At 41.8% G+C, this 22579-nt stretch overlaps 2 protein-coding genes across 13 annotated transcripts in view; one reads left to right on the plus strand and one right to left on the minus strand.

Annotated features, from left to right (window-relative positions):
* NTPCR (nucleoside-triphosphatase, cancer-related) overlaps positions 1–22579 on the plus strand; it is an 805437-nt gene that overhangs the window by 313625 nt on the left and 469233 nt on the right. The gene's annotated exons all lie outside the window — the stretch shown is intronic.
* SIPA1L2 (signal induced proliferation associated 1 like 2) overlaps positions 1–22579 on the minus strand; it is a 231911-nt gene that overhangs the window by 90871 nt on the left and 118461 nt on the right. For all 12 annotated transcript variants that reach the window (XM_050769653.1, XM_050769682.1, XM_050769699.1 and 9 more), the window contains 2 exons: positions 4281–4414; positions 1639–1827 (listed from right to left, as the gene is read on the minus strand). In XM_050769653.1, the coding sequence (XP_050625610.1) occupies positions 1639–1827; positions 4281–4414 (323 nt within the window). The remainder of the gene's footprint in view (positions 1–1638; positions 1828–4280; positions 4415–22579) is intronic.

The following is a 22579-nucleotide window of genomic DNA, read 5'->3' on the forward strand; positions in this document are numbered from 1 at the left end:
TCTTACAACATGCAAATGAATGCTATTCTTCTCATCAAGCCTGCCCGAGCTCTGAGCACTTTCAACCCACCCCGATGTATCCTCTCTATCCTGCCATAACATGTTTTCATCAACTGTTTCATATATTGTTCATGTATGTTTCATGAACATTTCATATATTCCACATACTTTACCAATCATAATGGTAAATCGATTCTGTGTATCACACAATTTTAGAACTCACACGCGCAAGTTTGTGAGTTGAGAGCATGGTTTGTTTTTTTTTGCTTTTTGTTTTTAATGTCAGCTTTCATTCCTGAGACAGACAGATCTCAAGTTTATTCATTCTGGGTGTTACAATATCTGCTTCTTTTTGCTAATAATGCACTGTTAACTTGTTAGACCAATTAGGTTCATCACTTTTAGAATTCTAGCCATCTGAGGTGTCAAATATTCAACTTTAACCACAGTATTATTTGGTCAACCAAGAAATACTTCATATTCCCTCTAAAACGTGCAGAAGGATGCTGCTTGGGAAATTCTGAAAATATACATTGTCACTGTCTTTTTAAAATCATGGATTTAAAAACAAATCCACTCATTTAAAATAAATTGCATGCACTTGAGCATGTAATGCTCGGTTTCCTCTATCAGTTATTTTGCATCTGAAACTTAAAAGACATTTTTTCCATATTCTGAACTACCATCTCAGTCCTGTTCATCATTAATTCTCTCCTGGACAATGTCAATAATCACATAACTGGTCTCCACACAGCCATCAGTCTCTATCTTCATCAGCCTGTACAATTCTCTTCTACCAGAATAATCTTCCTAAAATACAGCTCCGATCACATCACATCCTGATGGAAAACCTTCAATGGCTCCCCATTGCCTCCTGAATCAAGTACAAGCTCCTTGGCCTAGCATTCCGGGTCTCATTTGTTCTAGTCTCAACTTACTTTCCCCACCCCAACCCACCTCAACACCTCTTTTCTTTGTAAAGAAACTAGTCATAGTTCCTAAAACAGCAACTATTCATGTCTCCCTCTTAGAATTCTATCCAAGTCCAAAGGCCCAGTTAAAATGCCACCTCTTCAGGAGAGGTGCCCAGCCAGATGTTATTTCTTCTTTCCCCAAAGTACTCACTGCCTTTACACCTCTCCAAGATCTCTTATCATATTCTGCCTTGGAGCGGTCTTTCTGCTCTTAGTCTTACTGTTCCCATAGGCCAGGGACTAGGTCTTAGTCAGCTTCAATCTTCCTAACGCTTGCTGCTCACACCCATCTGTCAGCATCATGCCTTCCACATAGTAGAGAAGAATAAATGTTGGTTCAGGGAAAGGGCCAACACAAGATTTTTAAATCCTGGAAAAAACCACTATCGACTTCTATTAATCATGCAATCAGATGCACTCTTGCAAGCTGGGACACACCAAAACCTTGGTAATAACAAAAAGTCACAACTCAGCAGGAAGTGTGTTACACTATAATGGCATCATGTTTTCAAAGTAGTATAAAAACATATTTGGGAAAAACTAAAGAGAAAATGTTCTGAGGCATTTAAAATAAATGATCTTACAAGACAGATGGGAAAACTCCCAAACTTTTAGAAACAGACACAAATTCACACACAAACATACAATCTCACATTATACCCACCCCTTGTTCATCAAGCTTGAGCAGCTGCTCTGAAACCTTGGGTGAGTTGGAAGCCTGTCGCAGACACTGAATGCTCAGCTCTGGAATGACGTATTCCAAAACTTCTTTGAGAGGTAGTCCTCGTGCGGTACCATGCCTAGCAGTAGAGGGGATAGCATCTTCTAAAATTGCTCCTCTCAGTGTTGTAAGCTGCAGGGACAAAACAAAAGACTTCGGTTAATATTGATTCTCAATTACCTACTCATAGCCTAACTGTTTGGCTGCCTTAAGACGGGAAAAAGAGAAGCAAGGCTCTTTCTCAGTGTAGCAAAAGGGGCTAAAGTAACATTTAAGGAAACAAAGTCAACACTCAAGGAGTCTTTAAACAGTAACAGTATACAAAGACCAGGAACAAGCCAGGCAGAGTGGAAATGAGCAGATACATGCCTAAGAATGAGGAGAAGCAAGGCAGAGCAATGCTATGAAAATTAGGACATTCCTACAACTCTGAACCCACATGAGAAGGTTGAAACAAAGGAACCAGACATGATGATCCTGGACCTGAGTGATCCTGAACCTGATCACTCTTCTTCCGTCCTCCCTTCCTCCTATCTCTCCATCTTCTTTTCTTCCACTCCCTTTCTTATCTTAGATTAAATTTTCCATAATGACCATTCCCGAGGCTGAACAGGGGAGCAGCAGTCAATGGCATCCATGGGTAGGGTGATTCAGGGCTGAGAAAATTGCCACTTAATTTTGTCTCATGATTTTTTTAGGTGTCCTCACACTCACCACAGAAACATGCAATCAGTATTTGAAGCACGTGTCTAAGATCTAATATGATGAGAGAGAAAACCCCAGAACCATAAATCAAGAGACCTAGTTCTAATCCAACCTCTCTCTGACTCTGGTCCTTAGACTACTAACAACAGGAGGTGGGTTGATGGCAGTCATAAGGATACCTAACGTTTGCATAACGTTCCATAACACTGGCCGACAGAACTATCTGCAAATGAGGACAATGTTCTCTATCTATGCTAATACAGGAGACCCTAGCCACATCAGCTACTGAACACCTGAAATCACTAATGCCACTAAGGAAAAGGATTTCTAATTTTGTTTAGTTATTTTAAATTTAATATTTAAATTAAATTAAGTATTTAAATTTAAGTAGCCACCTGCGGCTAGTGACTACTGAATTGAACAGCATAGATCTATAACTTAAAATATGTCACTTCAAGAAAGGGGCTTTATCTCACATATACCTAGAATGGAGCCTAGGTCACTGGGACACCTATGTACTAGGTAAGATGAACAGGAGTACACATGTTCATGCAGCTGGAAACTAGAAAAGGGCTCTATGTTTTCTCTGATCTAGAAGCAGTTAACCAAAATACATATTCTGGATATCTGCCAAATACATATCCCTCTAATTAAAATGAGCTAAAGGGATAAAACCTAAAGTGCTGGACAGATCTAATTCTTTCCTTTTTTAAGAGATAGGGTCTTGCTATATTGCCCAGGCTGGAGTGCAGGGCCTATTCACAGGTGTAACCATACTGCACTACAGCCTCAACTCCTGAGCTCAAGCCATCCTCCCACCCCAGCTTCCTGAGTAGCTGGGACTACAGGCATGTGCCACCATGCCCAGCTTCAGACTTAATTCTCTATATAGATGAGTATCTACCTATTTAGCTATACATGTTGTATAATTCATACAACAATCTCACTTTCCATTAAAACCAAGACAAGCAAGAATCTAACCTGGGTCCTCAATGTAACAAAGTGTGGGTAGTAGTGACTGTCCTGCTGGGTTTTGGACTTGCATGGGGTCTGCCTCTTTGTTTTGGCCAATTTCTCCCACTAGGAATGGGAACATTTTCCCATCCCTGTACCCCCACTGCATCTTGGAAGTAACCAGCTTGTTTTTGATTTTACAGGCTCATCAACAGAACGGACTTGCTTTGTCTCAGATGAGCCTTTGCTCTGTGGACTTCTGAGTTAATGCTGCAGTGAGTTAAGACTAGGGGACTGCTGAGAAGGGATAATTCTATCTTGCAATGTGAGAAGAACATGAAATTTGGGTGGGGCCAGGGTCAAAAGGATACGGATTAGATTTGTGTCCCTGCCCAAATCTCATGTCAAATTGGAGAAGGGGCCTCGTAGGGGTGACTGGATCTCAGAGGTGAATTTCCCCCTTGCTGTTCTCATGACAGTGAGTGAATTCCAACAAGATCTGATGGTTCCAAAGCGTGTGGCCCTTCCCCCTTTACTCTCTCTCTGTCCTGCTCCAGCATGGCAAGACTGCTTCCTCTTCACCTTCTGTCTTGATTGTAAGTTTCCTGAGGCCTCCCTGTCAGGTTCCTTGTTAAGCCTGAGGAACTGTGAGTCAATTAAATCTTTTCTTCATCAATTACCCAGTCTCGGGTGGTTCTTTATAGTAGTGTGAGAATGAACTAATACAGCCACTTAATATCCATGGCATGTTTCCAAATTTTTCATTTGGAACAAAATACTGCAATGTCCTTTTTAATTATCTTAAATGTTGCAATCATTAACATTAAAAAAAAAAAATTCAGTACCCTATCTAAAACAAACTCAAGCAGTAACATCAAAGGAGATTTAGACTTTAGCCCAGTAACAATGGCAAGCAGCCCCATTACCTCACTTGTCCTGAAAGCCACCCTGTAGTTGAACTGGGATCCTTCTTTCTCCTTGGCATCTTCCACCTTCTCTCTCCGGATGCTGACTGCCACTGGACCAAGGTTTTCATCTATCCCAAAGTAGTTTTGGTGCTCTATAATGGAAGAGAGAGGGTGGCCTCAAAAGAATGAAAAAGGAACAAAGAGCAGGATGGATATCTCTTAGTTTGTGTATCAAATCTCTGAAGAAATACCACATAGCTCATACACAATGATTTCCTTGTATTTGTTTGATCAAATCTTCTGGTTTCCAGTTCGGATGCACGTCTACATCTCATTTTCGATTACCTCCTCCTTTCATTCTGCTTTTCACTAGTTCATGAAGAGCAAAAGCCTCCCTAACTCAAAGTTGTTATTTTGTGATTATGTGAATGGCATCATCAGAAAGAGGTATTGCCATTCTTAGAAACTGTCAAAAGAGGAACATGGCTACTTGTAGAATCAATATTGAAAACAGTTTCCCTCTGTCTGGGAAAGTCATCATTTTTGACTCAATGAGGGCACCAGAGGTGACCTGAGTAGCCACTCAAGCCAACCAGATTAATCTTGGTGATCAGTGGTGTAGCAAATGTAGCAAATATCGTCTTTTCATTACAATGTCACTAAAACAGCATAATGTTTATAAAGCTTACAATGTTCATAAAGTCTAGAGCACAATTTAGCAATAGAAAATACATAAAAGGTTAGTTTCTAAAGTCAAATTTTATCCACAAATCCTATAACTTGGTTTAAAACGTCATCAGCTAATCATCTCTTTCACATAAAATCACTGGTCTTTGAGGGAAATCATACCATCTGCACGGAAAGGGTGGCACCTGAGGCCACACTGTCCATCTAACCCAAGGATCCCTCCAGGACATCTTTCCTAAGAGATGGTCATTCGTCTCTTCCTCATATGTGCAATCACTACGTGTGGGCATTGTTTCAGCCATGGGAACATGGGGAGAACATTCCAGAAAATAGTCGCTACCTATGAAGCAAATACTGTATTCTGAACCCCTCGAATGACATGAAGCTTACTGCTTTGTGAGCAATTCCCTCTAGACTGCTGGTTTCTTGTCCGTGAGCTCTGTTAAAAGCAGCCAAAAATACCTCATTGCAACTTTCAAACTTTTTAAATGTTTCCTCTGAGATGACCCGAACTTAACACAACATTCAAGATATGGTCCAACCCACACTAAATAGTGGGAGCAATTACCCAAATGCTTATTAATGCAGCTTAAAAATTTATCTATTTTTAGCAGCCCCATTACACCAATAATTCATATGAGCAGGTGGTAAACGCAAACCTCCAGGTGTTATTCATTTATTTCTTAATGAACTGCTGCCAGGTCAGTTCTCCAAGCTGTATTCTCACAAAATCGATTTTTTTCACCCTGACTTAAGGTTTTGACTAAAAAGAAACATAATACAGTGAACATCTGCAAACTTGAAGAAAACCTACAGGCATTCCAAAGGCTTTTGGTTATGCCAATGCTTGCCACAATGATTTCTGAAGGAGTAAGAATTGTTGCTGAGAAAGTAGAAAACAGAACCTGAATCACTCAGAACACACACTATCCAAAGCCACCAAAGAATACTGGCTAGACCTTGAAAAGGCAAATCATTTACCTATTTGCTGTTTGCAACCAAATGGGATTAGTACTGACATTATGTCCCTTTACAGTCAGGGGCAGAAGTAGCAAGTAAACTATTTTAAAAGATAAAAGGTGAATTATTGACAGGGTATAGTCCTAGACTTGAACAAAAGGAAACTAGCCTATTTGTTTTAGTGGGTAATTAATCCCTTATGCTGCATAATGCTGCTTTGGTCGGCAATGCGGCACATGTACCAGTGGCGGTCCCATGAGATTATCATGAAGCTGAAAAACTACTATCATCTAGTGACGTTATAGATGTCATTACATGGGAATCCAACATATTACTCAAAACCAAAAAAAGTTCAGAAAATAAAAGTAAGTTCTTGTAAGTAGAAAAAAAGCTTACAGAACGAGATATAATAAAGAAAGCATTTTTGTACAATTGTACAATGTATGCATTAAAAGCTAAGTGTTATTACAAAAGAGTAAAAAAGTTAAGAAAATAAAGTTATAAAGTAGAAAAGTTACCCATAAGCTAAGGTTAATTATTATTAAATTTTTTTATAATAAATGTAGTATTGCCTAATGTAAAGTGTTTATAAAGTCTGCAGTAGCATAATGCCCTACATTAACTCACTACTGAATCACTGGCTCACGCAGAGCAGCTTTTAGTCAGTCCTGCAAGCTCCATTCATGGTAAGTGCCCTATACAGGTGCACCACTTTTGATCTTTCGTGCAGTATTTTTACTGTACCTTTTCTATGTTTAGATACAAAAATACTTATCATTGTGTTACAACTGCCTACAGTATTCAGTACAGTAACATGCTGTGCAGGTCTGTAGCCTGGGAGCAATATGCAATACCACAGAGCCCACATGTACAGAAGGCTGGCCCATCTAGGTTTCTGGAAGTCCACTCTATGGCGTTTGCAGAATGACGAAACTGCCTAAGGGTGCATTTCTCAGAACATAATTCTGTTCTTAAGAGATGCATGGCTGTATTGTGTACTGATAATGGCCAAGGTAACTATTACAAACATAAAAAACTCCAGTGACATTAAGCATACATAAAGATGTGGGTTTATGAACTGATCCAGAAGCAGGCCAAAAACAAACAAAAAAAAGATATTCAATGAAATCAGAGACTAAAAGTTAACTGTCTACTTCAGACTACTAAGTACACTGTCACTATATAAGCTGGCATTAGTGACCATTGGACCCATGGCAGTAGATCCAATGGAAAATGCATCTTTAAACTTAAAACTAAATCAGTTTAGAATATTCTTAGTCGCAGTTAGTTAACTATCCTGACGATAACTTTTGCTTTTCCCTCAATGGGCCAAATGCATCATAAGCCAAACGCATTAAGAAAAATACTCAGAAAGCACACAAAAATACAACAGTCATAAAACAAAAGCTTCCTTCTTATAACACATTTCAAAAAGTTACTTGCAAAAATACTCGATTCTATATTTGGCATTTGACGAGCCCCATAACAAGATCCAAAAGAGTTTCAAATTATTGTAGGGAGTACAAGAGTAAATACACAAAACTACCTCTGATGGGAAGATTGAGAGCCCCAGATTAAGAAAATCAAATCACTAATTCTAATACGTGACAGCATAAAATGATACTCAGCAGGTGCCACAACGACAGAAAACAGAGCCGTGGCTGTCAGGGGCTGGAAGGGACAGCAAGCGGCCGACTACAGAGGAGGCATGGGAGAATGTCCTGGGATCGCAAAGCTATTCTACACTAACTGTCGTAATGGTAATACCGTATTTACTCCTCAAAACTCTCAGAAGTGCACATTAAAAAAAAGTAAATTTTACTGTACCTAAAATATACCTTCAGTTTTAAAAACCGGAGGGAGGCAGAGTCAATGGGAAGAAGGGCCAGTGATCCTTGCAAATGGACGGGGCCTGCTGCACAGACAGACGCCATGACCATTTCACTCCCCCACAGCCTGTCAGTGAGGACAGTACCTGTTCCTCAAGTCATCATCCTTCTCTCTCACTCCTATTTCCTTTGTTACTATTTAATCCTCAATCTGCGTCACACTTTCTGCCACGCTATTGCTCCACTCAAGGTCTTGTTGCCAAATCCAACTACCTTCAGGCCTCCTACTGCCGGAGCTGTCTGCTGTGTGACACCAGTGGCCACTCCTTTCTTGTCCGGGGCCCTCTACTCCACTACTATGGCATCTCCTTTCCAGGTGAGACTGCTTTCTGGTCTTTCATTCTGGGTGTCTGGCATGGCTCCTCCTCTGGCCTCTCCTTACAGCATGAGTGTGTCCCAAGACTCCAGCCTTAGACCTTTCTGATTCTGTGTCTGTCTTTATACTTATATGAATGTCTATTTTCTGTCTTTCCATCTACTCGCCCATCTTCTCCTTTACATTCTTCATTGATATCATCCCAAGCTTCCTCCAGGTTCTTCTCTCACAAATCCCCTGACTCACAAAGGTCTAGGGAAGCACCCTCCACTGTTCATGGCACCAACCCTGTACTTCCACCTCCTCCCTCTGCCTGGAATGTCTTCCACTTTTCTTCGCTTGACATTCTTCTTACTCATCATTCAAGACTCAATCCAAACATCATTCCACTGGAAATACTCCCCTCACCTCCAAAAAGGCCAAATCCTTCCAATTGTACATCCTGAGGCCCTAGGGTTATAGTGCCTCATAGATGACAGGTGCCTAATAAACTGTTCTTGAAGCACTGAACTAAAAGTAGCCTCCTCTGGTATTGTCCAAAAGCAATGGTTGTATCTGACCTCAAGCAGGAATATCAAAATAAAACAGGGAGGTAACTCATTTCATGCCAGGAAGTGGTAAGACAGTGTGAAGCATCTTGGAGGCTACAGCAGGCATTTCTCTCAGTGACCGGAGCAATACAATTTCTTGAAGTATTTATAAAACTGAGAACTTATATATCTATTGGAACTTACATGGCAATAGACCTATCATGTCATATTGCTGTAACAAATTTCCAATAAACTTCTGGCTTAAAACAACTCCATTTACTGCACACAGCTCTGGAGATCAGAAGTCAGTTTCAACAAACAAAAGTCAAGGTTCTGGAGTGACTGCATTCCCCTGGGCAACTCTAGAGGAAAATCCATTTCCTTGCCTTCTCCAGCTTCTAGACCTACATTCCTTACGTTTGGTGGCTCATGGCCCTCCCTCCATCTTCAAAGCCAGCAGCCTAGCATCTTGTTTTAGTGGTCACACTGCCTTTCTCTTCTGTAATCAAATTTTCCTCTGTTTCCCTCCTATAAGGACACCTGTGATTGCATTTAGGTTCCAGCCCGGTCCCGCCCAGATAATCCAGGATATTTCCCTATCTCAAGATCCCTAACTTAACCATAACTGCAAAGTCTCTTTTGCCATATGAGGGAGCGTACACAAATTCCAGGGATTAGGACCTGGACACCTCTGGAAGCCATTGTTTAGCCTTCCAAATATACTTAATCCACTTTAATTCACTTATCCAAATGTTGAACAGGGGATGTCTCAACTGTGTGCCAGAGACTGATAAATACTGGGGATACAAACACTGCCTGCTTCAAAATGTTTGACTGCTGTGGGGGCAATAATATAGGAGAGAGACAAAAATGACACTCCTCAATTGCCCCATTTTCCCTGGAGACACAGTAACATTGAAATTAGGCCAGATAATAATCCTACAATGGCCCCTAAGAGTTAAAATGAAAGGAAGAATCACACCTCTTTCACTTTAAATGAAAAGCTAAAAACGTTTAGGCTTAGTGAGGAAGGCATGTCAAAAGCTGAGACAGGCTGAAAGCTAGGCCTCTTGCATCGAACAGTGAACCAAGTAGTGAATGCAAAGAAAAAGTTCTTGAAAGAAAGTAAAAGTGCTACTTCAGAGAGCCCACGATTAAGAGGCAAAACAGCCTTACTGCTGATACGAAGAAAGTCAGAGCGATCTGGATAGAAGACAAAACCAGTTACAACATTCCCTTAAGCAAAAGCCTAATCCAGAGCAAGGCCTTATCTCTCTTCAGTACTATGAAGGCTGACAGAGGTGAGGAAGGTGCAGAAGAAAAACTGGAAGCTAGCAGAGGCTGGCTCATGAGGCTTAAGGTGAGAAGCTATCTCCACGATGTAAGGGCAAGGAGAAGCAGCAAGTGCTGACGGAGTGAAGCTACACCAAGTTGGCCAGCAAATTACTTAGGTAAGATAGCAGATGACAGCAGCTATAATAAACAACAGACTTTCAATACAGATGAAACAGCCTTCTAATAAAAGAAGATATTATCCAGAATTTTCATAGCTAGAGGGAGGATGTCAAGGCCTAGTTTCAAAGCTTCAAAGGATAGGCTGACTCTCTTGCTAGTGGCTAATGCAGCTGGTGGCTTTAAGTTGAAGCCAATGCTTATTGATCATTCGGAAAACCCCAGGGCCCTTAAGAATTATGCCGAACTACTCTGCCAGTGCTCTATCAGCAGAACAACAAAGCCTGGATGACAGCACATCTGTTTACAGTATGGTTTACTGACTATTTTAAGCCCACTGTTGAGTACTAGTTCTGAGATAAAAAAACATTCCTTTCAAAATATTACTGCTTATTGACAACGCATCTCATCACCCAAGAGCTCTGACGGAGATATATAGGGAGATTACTGTTGTTTTCATGCCTGCTAACACCACATTCATTTTGTAGCCCATGAATCAGAGTATTTCTGACTTTTAAGTCTTATTATTTAAGAAGTACATTTTGTAAGGCTATAGCCGCCATAAACAGAGATTTCGCTGATGGATTTGGGCAGATAAAATTGGAAACCTGGAAGGGATTCATCATTCCAGATGCCATTAAGAACGTTTATGATTCATGAGAGGATGTCAAAATACAAACGTAACAGAAATTTAGAAGGTGGCTCTAACCCTCATGGATGACTCTGAGGGATTCAAGAGTTCACTGTAGGAAGTATTGCAGATGTGGTAGAAATAGCAAGAGAACTAGAATTAGAAATTGAGCCTGAAGATCTGATTGAATTGCTACAATCTCATGATCAAACTTATACAGATGAGGAGTTGCTTTTTATGGATGAGCAAAGAAAGTAGTTTCTTTTGATGGAATCCACTCCTGGTGAAAATGCTGTGAACATTGTTGAAACAATAACAAAGAATTTAGAATCTTGCATAAACTTAGTAGATTCAACAGTGGCAGGGTTTGAGATGACTGACTCCAATCTTGAAAGATGTTCTACTGTTGGTCAAATGCTATCAAATAGCATCGCATGCTACGGAAAAATCTTTTCTGAAAGAGTCAATCAATGTGGCAAACCTCACTGTTGTTTTAAGAAATTGTCACAGCCACCCTAACCTTCAAAATCTACTATCCTGATCAGCCAACAGCCATCAACGTGGAGGCAAGATCCTCTATCAGAAGAAAGGTTGACTTTCTGAAGGCTCAGGTGATCGTTAGCACTCTTTAGCAATGAAGTTTTTTTTTTTTTTTTTTTTTTTTTTTGAGACAGAGTCTTGCTCTGTCACCTAGGCTGGAGTGCAGTGGCGCAATCTCAGCTCACTGCAAGCTCTGCCTCCCAGGTTCAAGCCATTCTTCTGCCTCAGCCTCCTGAGTAGCTGGGGCTACAGGTACCCACCACCACGCCTGGCTAATGCAATGAAGTATTTTTAAATTAAGATACGTACACTGTTCTTTTAGATATAGCACTATCTGCACAGTAGACTACAGTATAAACAACTTTTATATGCACTGTGAAACCAAAAACAGTGTGTGACTCACTTCATTACAATATTCACCATATCGATGTGGTCTGGCACTGACCCCACCATATCTCTGAGCCGTGCCTTATGAGGCTGGTCAGGCAGGACCCAGCCATCAGACAGGGGCATCTTCTTCTTGGGCCAGTGAGTGTCCCAGGGAAGGCACCTCCAGTCTCCTGTCTAGAAATATTGAGCTCAAATAATGGGGTGGGGCTGGGCACCTCACTCTGTTGACTTTCACTAAGTCCCCATTTTTAGTTAAGTGCCTTAGTCCTGCCCTTTGCTAGGCCTGCTGTTCCATTTCTCCAGAATAAATCTTCTTTCCCACCTGGGAGAGGGGCACATAGTCAACTGGCTATGGGGGAGGAGAGAGAATCCGGCCTTTTATGAAGCATGTAACCAGCCCCGTTTTCACTCCCCTAAGCCCTTCTCCAAGGGTGCCTGGCTCTGTGGCATGTCCGGACTCACTTCTTGATGGCCTCTACCCTCTTCCCATGCTGAGGGACGCAGGAGGCTGGCTCTCTCAATCTACTAGGAGTAGTCTTGCTCTTCCACCTGCTTTCATATACCCTGCCTTCCTTCGGCTGCTTCTCCCTGGTGCTTTTTTACTTTTTGGCATTATGCCCATTTTTAAAATTCCTTCACTGTCATTTTTAGTGGTATTCTGGAAGGGGAAGAGATAACATGTTTTCAATTTGCCTTATTTAACCAGCAGTCTCAAACCCATTTACTGTGCAATCTTATAATTATAAAAAGCTTCTTACTGGTTGCCTAATCTGGGCTTTGATGCTTATCACGTGCTTAACCTTGGGTTAGTTACAGAACCTTTCTTAACCTCAGAATCCTCCCGGCTCCTAATATATCTAATCCATGTAACACCATCATTGACCTGGGAGGGGTATTATAGTTGACAGCAGGCATGTTACTGGCAAAAAAATATATATATATATCAAAACAAAATGGAATGCACATAAAGTAAATTGCATCATCGAGTAATTTGATTTTGAGCCCAAAAATCCGGCACAGTTCATAGGTCAGCCTGAAGGTGATTCCCACTTTTAATCTCAAAATGCTGACCCAGAATCACTTGGAGAGGTCACACTGGACTCGCAGAAGTCTTTTTTAAGAGGTGGTATATATACTTCACTGAGTAATTTCTATCATAAATTATACTTTTAAAAGTTTGGGAATCCAAAACTTGTATATTCCCCTTTTTATCAAAGATGGCAGGTGAATTAACTAAAAAAACAAAACAAAACACAAAACCCTTCATGCCTACCTTGCCAATCCATGTCGCAGACCCATTTTCCTCTCTCTGTCTCACACAGACATCCACTTTCTCATTGCAAACAGAGATGAAGTTCCTGCTGTTTACAAGCATCACACCTGCAGACTTACAGCTTTTATGTCTCCTAACCATCTACTAAGGGTTAGCCATGCTTTTGGTTTCACCAAGGAATACAGTAGGTTACCCTGATGTGTTTCCAAAGAAATCAAAGTCTTCTATTCAATCATGTTTAAGACACTGCCTAGCTTTTATAAAGGGCATCTCCACATACCATTAGGACATACAGAGACTGTGCCCCCTACCATAACCACCAGGAGGCAAAAAGTTGCCCTTTTCAAACGATATCCCACATCGCCTCTTCGGGAAAGACCTCCTTGTTTATCTGCATGGCAAGAAGCCCTTCCCATCTTGGGCAGAGGACCGTGAGCAAGGCTTCCCAGGGCTGTGTGCATTCAGACCCTCACCCACCCAGAGCCTGTCCTCATTCCAGGCAGATGATTTCCATAAAATTGCTTCAAGGGTGAATCAAATGAAATCCTTCCTTGGCAGAACAGAAGCTATGAAAAGACTGTTGAGAAGCGAATGAAAACCCACCTATCATGCAAATACAACAGGGCAAGATAAAAAAATCAGCTAACAAGATTGCAGAGCAGGAAATGAAAATGAGATTCAGTGCATTGCTGTGGTGCATTGTGGCTATTCAGTAAGAGATAAAAATTGTAGCTCAGGGAGAAAAAAAATGGGGGCAGGGGCGGTACATTGGACCCTAGCCCAAAAGCTGTTTCCAGATACGGTGATATCTTAGAAGAGAGGTTTAAGTGGTAACTCACTAATGAATTGACCGGTTAAGGATCACATCTCTGCAGGGCCTCCTGAGGCCAGGTATGTAAAAGACATTCACTCCCAGCTCTGCCTTACAGGATTTTATCCAAGCTGTTAGCATCCAGTGACCACAGCACCATTTATAAGAACACCAAGGCCACAAACAACTGTGCACCTGTACCCTCCAGTCCTTTACTTTGTTAATATGCACAGCAGAAGCTAGCTAGCTATTTTGCCATTAAATGCATTTTAAAGGTTCTTTGTTCTCTCAGCCACTAGTTGATGATTTAATTGCCTGCTCTCTGCTGATCTGGGTTACACAGGCCGTTAAATGTTCTTTCAATTCCTATCTATGATGTATCTTCTTTCACCTTTCTCTCCAAACAATTATGTGTATTTTAAATCACTTCCCTTTTTTCGAACACTCTAGGAGTTATTTTTTAAAAAGTGAAAAGGGGACAATAAGTAAGTAAATGAGGGCAGGGCATGGTGGCTTGGACCTGTAATCCCAGCACTTTGGGAGACAGAAGGAGGAAGATTGCTTGAGGCCAGGAGTTTGAGGTCAGTCTGGGCATCACTGCAAGGCCCAGTCTCTACAATAAACCTAAAAAAACCTAATAAATAAGCTGAGTGTGGTGGTGCATGTCTGTAATCCCCGTTACTTAGGAGGCTGAAGCAGGAGAATTGCTTGAACCTGGGAGGTGGAGGGTTCAGTGAGCCAAGATCGTGCCACTGCACTCCAGCCTACAAGATGGAGCAAGACTCCATCTCAAAAAAAAAAAAAAAAGTAATTCAATAGGCCGAGAGCAGTGGCTCACACCTGCAATCCCAGCACTTTGGGAGGCCGAGGCAGGCGGATCACTTGAGGCTAGGAGCTCAAGACCAGCCTGGCCAACATGGCAAACCCCATCCCTACTAAAAATACACGAACTAGCCAGGAATGGTGGCGCGTGCTTGTAGTTCCAGCTACTTGGGAGGCTAAGGCATGAGAAGTGCATGAACCTGGGAGGTGGAGTTTGCAGTGAGCCGAGATCATGCCACTGCACTCCAGCCTGGGCAACAGAGATAGATTCCATCTCAGAAAGAAAAAAAAAAAAAGTAACTCAACAACCTCAAGAAGTATCAAACATTTTCGTTAGTGTTTCATGGATTAAATTACTGAATTTACTATGAAGGAAAAACATAGATTTTTATCACGTAAATTTTTGCTCTTTTGACCCAAATTTAACCAAGGTATTTGCTAAGCTTGAAAAATCCAAGGCATTACAGGGAAGACAATAATATTAAATATCTTTCACAAAAATAAACTCAGTTCATCCTAACTACTTATGAGGAGGCACAACTATTCTTACAGACAATACTGAGGCACAAAGGTTAAGTGACTTGCTCAAAGTCACAATCTGGTGGGACAGTGAGGATGCAAACCCAGGCAGTCCAGCTCTAGTGTTCTCTCATGGAAAGCAGCTCAAGGCTAAAAAAAATTCGGGCAAAGGTTTAAATTGCAAAAATTAATTAATACAGGAAAGTGAAAACTTAAAAATGAGACAACAAATGTATCCTTAACATAAAAACGGTATCTTGAAAAATATGATTTCAGGGAAAGCTAGAGTAAAAATGAAGCTGAAAAAGGAAGGCAGATTATTTAAGGCTTCTTTTCATAATCTGTCATTGTTACTATTTGCTCAAAAGGAAGAAGAAAACACTAGGGAGGTATGAAAGGCGTCACCACTTCAAAGGAGAGCGGTGGAGCCCACTGATAACAGGACGGTTGTCCAGCTTTTATTTTAATGTAGTGGGACAAAGAATGAAATAAATGTTGGATCTAAACAAACACAAGGTGTTTAAACTAAGTTTCTATACTCTTTAAGAACTAATGCTGGCCGGGCGCGGTGGCTCAAGCCTGTAATCCCAGCACTTTGGGAGGCCGAGACAGGCGGATCACGAGGTCAGGAGATCGAGACCATCCTGGCGAACACGGTGAAACCCCGTCTCTACTAAAAAATACAAAAAACTAGCCGGGCGAGGTGGCGGGCACCTGTAGTCCCAGCTACTCGGGAGGCTGAGGCAGGAGAATGGCGTGAACCCGGGGGTGGAGCTTGCAGTGAGCTGAGATCTGGCCACTGCACTCCAGCCTGGGCAACAGAGCGAGACTCCGTCTCAAAAAAAAAAAAAAAAAAAAAAAAAAAAAAAAAAAAAGAACTAATGCTCCAAAGACCTTTACTTTCAACTTACTATACCAGCAGCAAAATGCCAACAAGTGTTCTCAGTTGAACGCCATGTGAGTCAAACTGTAAAGAAATATAAAGAGTCTTATTCCTCTTCTCAGGGAAATCACAGGGCATTCGTTCTTCTTCCCCAGTAACTGACTGAAGACTTTTTGGGGCCGGGGGGTCAGTAGGTTTGAAATAGCACACAGTCCTTTGCAGGTTCCTTCAACACTGCAGAGTATGGGAACTGTGACTGTCCAGATACGGCACCTCCGCAAGAGAAGCAGCCCTGGCGTTTTCCTCCGACGGCCACACCGAGCCCGTGCGATCATAGCCCTTGGTGCTGAATCTCATATATATCTGGGCAATTCCTCCCTGTTAAGGGTCCCCATGGGACTGGATGGGACCTCTAGGGAGGCAATACTGGCCAGGGAGAGAGGTGAAGAACTGCCAGGCGCAGTGGCTCGTGCCTGTAATCCCAGCACTTTGGGAGGCCGAGGCAGGCGGATCATGAGGTCAGGAGATCGAGACCATCCTGGCTAACATGGTGAAACTCTGTCTCTACTGAAAAAAAAAAAATTAGCCGGGCGTGATGGCAGGCACCTGTGGTCCCAGCTACTCAGGAGGCTGAGGCAGGAGAATGGCGTGAACCCAGGAGGTGGAGCTTGCAGTGAGCCAGGATTGTGCCATTGCACTCCAGCCTGGGTGACAGAGTGAGATTCTGTCTCAAAAAAAAAAAAAAAAAAAAAGGGAGGTGAAGAACTCAGTCGATTACGTCTTCAGAGGGAGGAATGTGTATCTTAGAATAGTACTATTGTTAGATGGCACTGTGTTCACTCGCATGAATTTAATAGTGTCCAACTCCCTATTAATTTTCATCAATGACTGTATAAAATCAGAAGAAAAAAAAAGCCACCAGGCATGAAATTCAAAGCAAATGCAGCCACGCATCACTCAGCAGTGAAGTTCATTTGAGATGTAAAGGTGCAGGCCCGCCTACAACTGTCACATTAGTGACACTTCACTGAGTGTGTTTGGAATGCGGTGGTGGACTTCACCAGACACCTTTCCCCAGCCCTCTCTGCCATATGGTTCTACTTGTTTCTCTCTTCATCTCTGAACCACTAAAAGAAAGTATTGCCCTTTAAAGCCTGTACCAGTGGTGTGAACAATAGTTTCTTTTTAGAGAGAAAAGTCTAACACATTTATTTAAGTAACCCTGGGAAGCAGGGGGGGCACGCTATTGACAAGCACTGCTCTAAGCCCTTTACAGGGAGGATTTGTATTATTATCATCCCATTTCACAGATGATTGACTAGGGCACAAAGTAGTTCAAGGATTTGCCCCAAATTGAGTTGGGATGTGAACCTCGGTGTGCACTTTGCCTTAAGTGATGTCATTTGCCCACCATTCACAGACCTCTATTTACCAAGAGTTGACCTCCAACTATAATTAAAATGGATGGACACTTTTACCTAATGACAGACAATTCCCCAGCCAACAAATGGTTAAACTGGTATCAAGAGAGGTAAGAGGGTTATTACACAAATTCTAGAAGAATCTATTTGTTCATTTGGCAGAATGTACATACAACATATTATTCTTCAGTTAAAATGCTAATGATAAAAATTAGCACTGGAGGAAAAGGTGGGTTTACATAGAGCTAGGTAAGAGAGCAGTTACCAGAAACAGTGAAGTTAGCTGCTTACAAGAATTCTATGGTCGTTCAATAAAGCAACATAAACCTTTAAGTTTGTTATTTAGAGGAACTACTCATAAATTCTTCTAGTCTTAAAGAAATAAATCATAATTTAAAATATACGAGCATTTATGACTTACATTTGTAAAATTTTTAACTTTTTATTTTAAAATTCTTTTAGATTTCTAGAAAAATTGTGAATAGCAGAGTTCCTTCCCTTATACGTGTCTCCCAGTTTCCCAGTTGTTAACATCTTACATTATTTTAGTATATTTGTTATGATGAATGCCTCAACTCTGTTTATTATTAACTAATGTCCATACTTTACTCAGATTTCCTCAGTGTTTAATGGAATGCCTTTTTTCTGTATAGGATTCCACCCAGGGTACCACATTCCATTTGGTTGTCATGTCCCCTAAGGCTCTTATGGTCTGTGATTTTTTTTTTTTTTTTCTCAGACTTTCCCTGCTTTTATGACCTGGACAGTTTTGGGTATTGGTCAGGGATTTTGTAGAACGTCCTTCATTTGGAATTTTTCTAATGTTTTCCCCTAATTGTACTGGGGTTATAGGTCTGGAGAGGAAGACTGCAGAAGAGTCATTCATACCTGGGGTACAAGCTATCCACAGGACTTGTCACTGCTGATGGTGACCTTGGTGACCTAGGGAGGTAGTGTCTGCCAGGTTCCTCCACTGTGAAGTTATTTGTCCCTGTCTTTCCATACTATACCTTTTGGAAGTGAATCACTAAATGCAGCCCACATCCAAGCAGGAAGGTGGTGGGACACTGACTTCAACTCTTATAATGATAAATTACTTCTTCAAGTAAAGATTTCTTTACAAAAATGGACATTCACTAATGTCTTCGGTAAGCTGTTTTGTAGCATCTACAAGAGGGCAAGAAATAATGCTTCTTCCCCTGTTACTGTGCTTCTATCAAGCTGATAAGTTTTTCTCTCAAGTAAAGTAAACACAGTCATTAACTTGTCTGCCCAGATCATGGCTGGCAAATACCTGGTATCTCCTCATGCATTCAGTGCAGATAACGACAATTGATAATGGCTCTTAAAATGCAGATGCAGTTCTATACATAATGACATGGAAGGATGATCATCAAAAGCAAGTTCCACAGTAATAGCAGGAGTAAGCTCCATTTACATAAATGTATTTGCATCAGAAAAGCCTTCAAGGATAATAACGAAATGTTAATGGTGATATAGCTGATGAATTTGAGGAGACTTTATTTCTTGCTTCTCTACATTTTCTTATTTTCCTATAACCATCATATGACATTTATATACCATTTAAAAATTCTAAATGAAAAAAAGATACAGATTTGTCAATCTTACTCCGCATTTTTCCCCACTACATTCAGAGGAACACATGCTCCTGTGCCAGCAAAATGCCTCTAGTAAAACAATGTTCCCAAAGGCTCAGACGATGACTTAACCACTTTTCACTTCACTCCTGAGTCACCATGGAGGCCCAGCTTCATCCTCCCATCTGGTTTCAACCTCTCTTTACCCAAATGTTACTCACTTTGCCTCCCAGAACTATTCTGGTCTGTGTGGCATAAAGTAGGGCACAGAACAGTTTTAGAACTCCCGAGTAGCCCAGTAGGTGCACAACTTCTTAACAAGTTAAGGATTTCAACACCACGCAGGAACCCTTACGTGTCAACAGACAGTGTCTGGGCTCTGCCACACAGTGCCAGCGCCAGCCCCACCGCTGGTGGCAGTGTGCAGTACCAAGCAGGTCCAGCCACACAGTGCCAGCGCCGGCCCCACCGCTGGTGGCAGTGTGCAGTACCACGCAGGTCCAGAAGGAGGCAAAGCCTGCTGCTCTGCTACAATGGAAACCAGACTCACTGATGCTCCTATGACTGACCGTGGTCAAGCCCAACTAGAATCCCTATCTAAGGGGGGGCTTGGTCACGGCCTATTTCACAAATGGAGAGCTCAAAGCAGCAGCATATGGCACATTCGCCATGAGTCCCATCAGAGAAACAGTAGTGTGACAAATGGCACCAATGTGTCTTCATGGTCATCGCCAGTGAAAGGAAGGGAATTACTGAGCTTTCACTCTACTTGCTACTATCCTCACTGCTTTTAAAAAAGCTGTTTCGGCTGGGTGCGGTGGCTCACGCCTGTAATCCCAGCACTCTGGGAGGTTGAGGTGGGTGGATCACCTGAGGACAGGAGTTCGAGACCAGCCTGGCCAACATGGCGAAACCTTGTCTCTACTAAAAATACAAAAATTAGCAGGGTGTGGTGGTGCATGTCTGTAATCCCAGCTACTTGGGAGGCTGAGGCAGGAGAACTGCTTGAAACTGGGAGGTAGAGAGGCTGCAGTGAGCTGAGATGGTGCCACTGCACTCCAGCCTGGGCAACAGAGCGAGACTCTGTCTTAAAAAAAAAAAAAAAAAAAAAAAAAAAGCTATTTCACCGAAAGCTACAGATGGATTTGCCTGGGCAAGCGATGTTGTCACACAGTTTCCTGTGTCCTGCCACTCCCCTGCAGAAATCCTTTTACAAAGTTATTCAACAGCCTTTCAGTGATGACGTGTCATAGAAACACACCTCAGCATCAAGGGCAGACATTTCACATTAACTACCCAATAAAGAAGAAATCACATCATCAAAGTTCTACACTTTAAACATTTGCCAGTGATCGGGAGCCAGTTAATTCTCTTGAAAATGAAGTTTTACACAGAACCCTGAAGCACAGAACAAAATAAAAGCACTCTGGAAAGTACCAAAAGAGAGATCCCTGAAAAGCCAGTTTCCAAAGAGAAAATCCTTGAGAGAAGGGAAAAGCAAAAAAGGAAAAGAAAAAAGCTATCTCAAAAACATCGTATCTGTGCCAGTATGGCCAGGCCCTCTGTTTTTAAATACAATGAAGCTCAAGCAACTTGTGATGTTTGCAGACAGAAGGGTCCTGCACAGCTGTGTCCAGTGGCTGAAGCGGGGGTAGGAATCTACTCCCACACCATAGGAGGCCTCCACCTCACTATACTTTTCACTTAAGAATCTGGGCTGCTGCCTCTGCCTGGAGTCCTTAATGGCTCAACAAGAGACCAGCAAGAGCAGGAGCAGATGCCATTGTAGCCAACTTCACTTTGAAGTCACACTGGACCACAGGGGAAGAGCTAAATATAGCAGGAGGCAGGACACAGTTCACAGCTGCACTGGAGAGAGAACAGAGCAGCCGGGGCTCGGCCTTCTTCTCGCTCCTGGTGGCCGCTCCCTCCCCAGCCCCTGAGCCCATCTGCTGGCACAACAGCACCTTCCACAGCACAGAATCACAGAACACCGAAGACAAAGCGACCTCAGGGATTGCCTCCCCACTCCCTCGTTTTGTGGGCTTTGCAAAACACAGCGATGTACCACATAGGGACATTTCGGTCAACAATGGACCACATACATGATGGTGGTTCCACAAAAATCACGATGGAGCATATACAGAAATCTGATGCATGGCACTTGATACTGGCAGTGCAGATGAATAAGGGGAAATGTCTGATATTCAGTAATGGTGATGGGACATTTGGTTTTCCATATGAAAATATATATAGAGAGGAATAAAAATATATATCATCTAGGTTTAAGTACGCTCTATGATGTTCATGCAATGACGAAATTGCCTAATAACACATTTCTCAGACCATATCCCCGTTGTTAACTGATGCGTGACTGTAGTCTAGAATTCCGCTTTCTGACTGGTTTATAAATCCACAGCAAAGCTGAGAACCAGAGAGTGTGCCCAACAGCACCAAAATGCCAAACGATAAGCGTACATCCACCCACAATTCACTGACAGGGTGTCTACACTCAGATTCTTTTGTGGAGCTTATTTATTTCACATTCAAACCTAAGGAGTTTGATGATGTCATCTGCGATGCTCTTGAAAACATTAAGTAGCTCATCAGAAAAGGTGGAGGAAATAAATCACTTGCAGAGGAGCCTTTAAAACTACTAAGAAGTGACAGTTGAGAATTCAAGAGAAAAACCACAAGTGGCAGTCAAGAAAACTAACAGAATCTAGCAACCTGAAATCATCTCGGGGAACAGACCCTGGGGACATTAATGAATCAAATGGTGGTGACCCGGGTGCAGAAAACAACCGTTTTTCATTCCACTTACACTTAGGATGTGCAACAGCATATGAATGAGATGCTGGCACTAAGTCTTGGCATAAATATGAATATATATATAATTTTATATTCTAGTATTTTGAAGTCTGGATCACAAACTATTTACAAAACTCAGCTAGCCAGAGTGACTAATTACCTGGGGATTTCAGGGCATAATAAATCTAACAGACTTTATTTTATTAAGAATTGGCAGCCATGGCTTCATCAATAAAAATAACCTTAATTAGGAAGCCTATCTCTCCATCTCCCTTTCTGAAAATAACTTGCACCTAGAGAGTATCCTTGAGCAATGTGATATAATGTGATACCTCTGCATGAACACAGGCATGAGGGTTATGAGTTATTTTCACAGCAGAGACCAAAAAAAGCAGATCCAAGATTCTTTGATTCCACTGGCTGGAAGGAAGTAACTCATGATGTTAACACCGAGGCACACCTGAAGCCAAGACCGAAATTCAGGGTGGAGGAGAGGAAAGGAGACAACAACAGGGGACCAAGATCTGTTGACAAAATTATTTCAGTCCTATTATGTCATCAGTATGAGGACAGAGAGACAATTCACAGTAAGTGGCCAGATGCAGTGTAAATATCTGTTTATTTAGCTTTATTGCATCAGATCGTTTCTCTGAGTTACATGTTGTCATAACGTGATTATGAAAGACATGCTAAGTTTGGATTGATGCAAAGTAAAAAAGTAAATAAATAAATAAAAGTACACTTAGCTCCCAGTTATCTGCACTAGAAGCAGAATAGTTTATGC

Source organism: Macaca thibetana, chromosome 1 (genome assembly GCF_024542745.1).
Source record: "Macaca thibetana thibetana isolate TM-01 chromosome 1, ASM2454274v1, whole genome shotgun sequence".
Classification (NCBI taxonomy): domain Eukaryota; kingdom Metazoa; phylum Chordata; class Mammalia; order Primates; family Cercopithecidae; genus Macaca; species Macaca thibetana.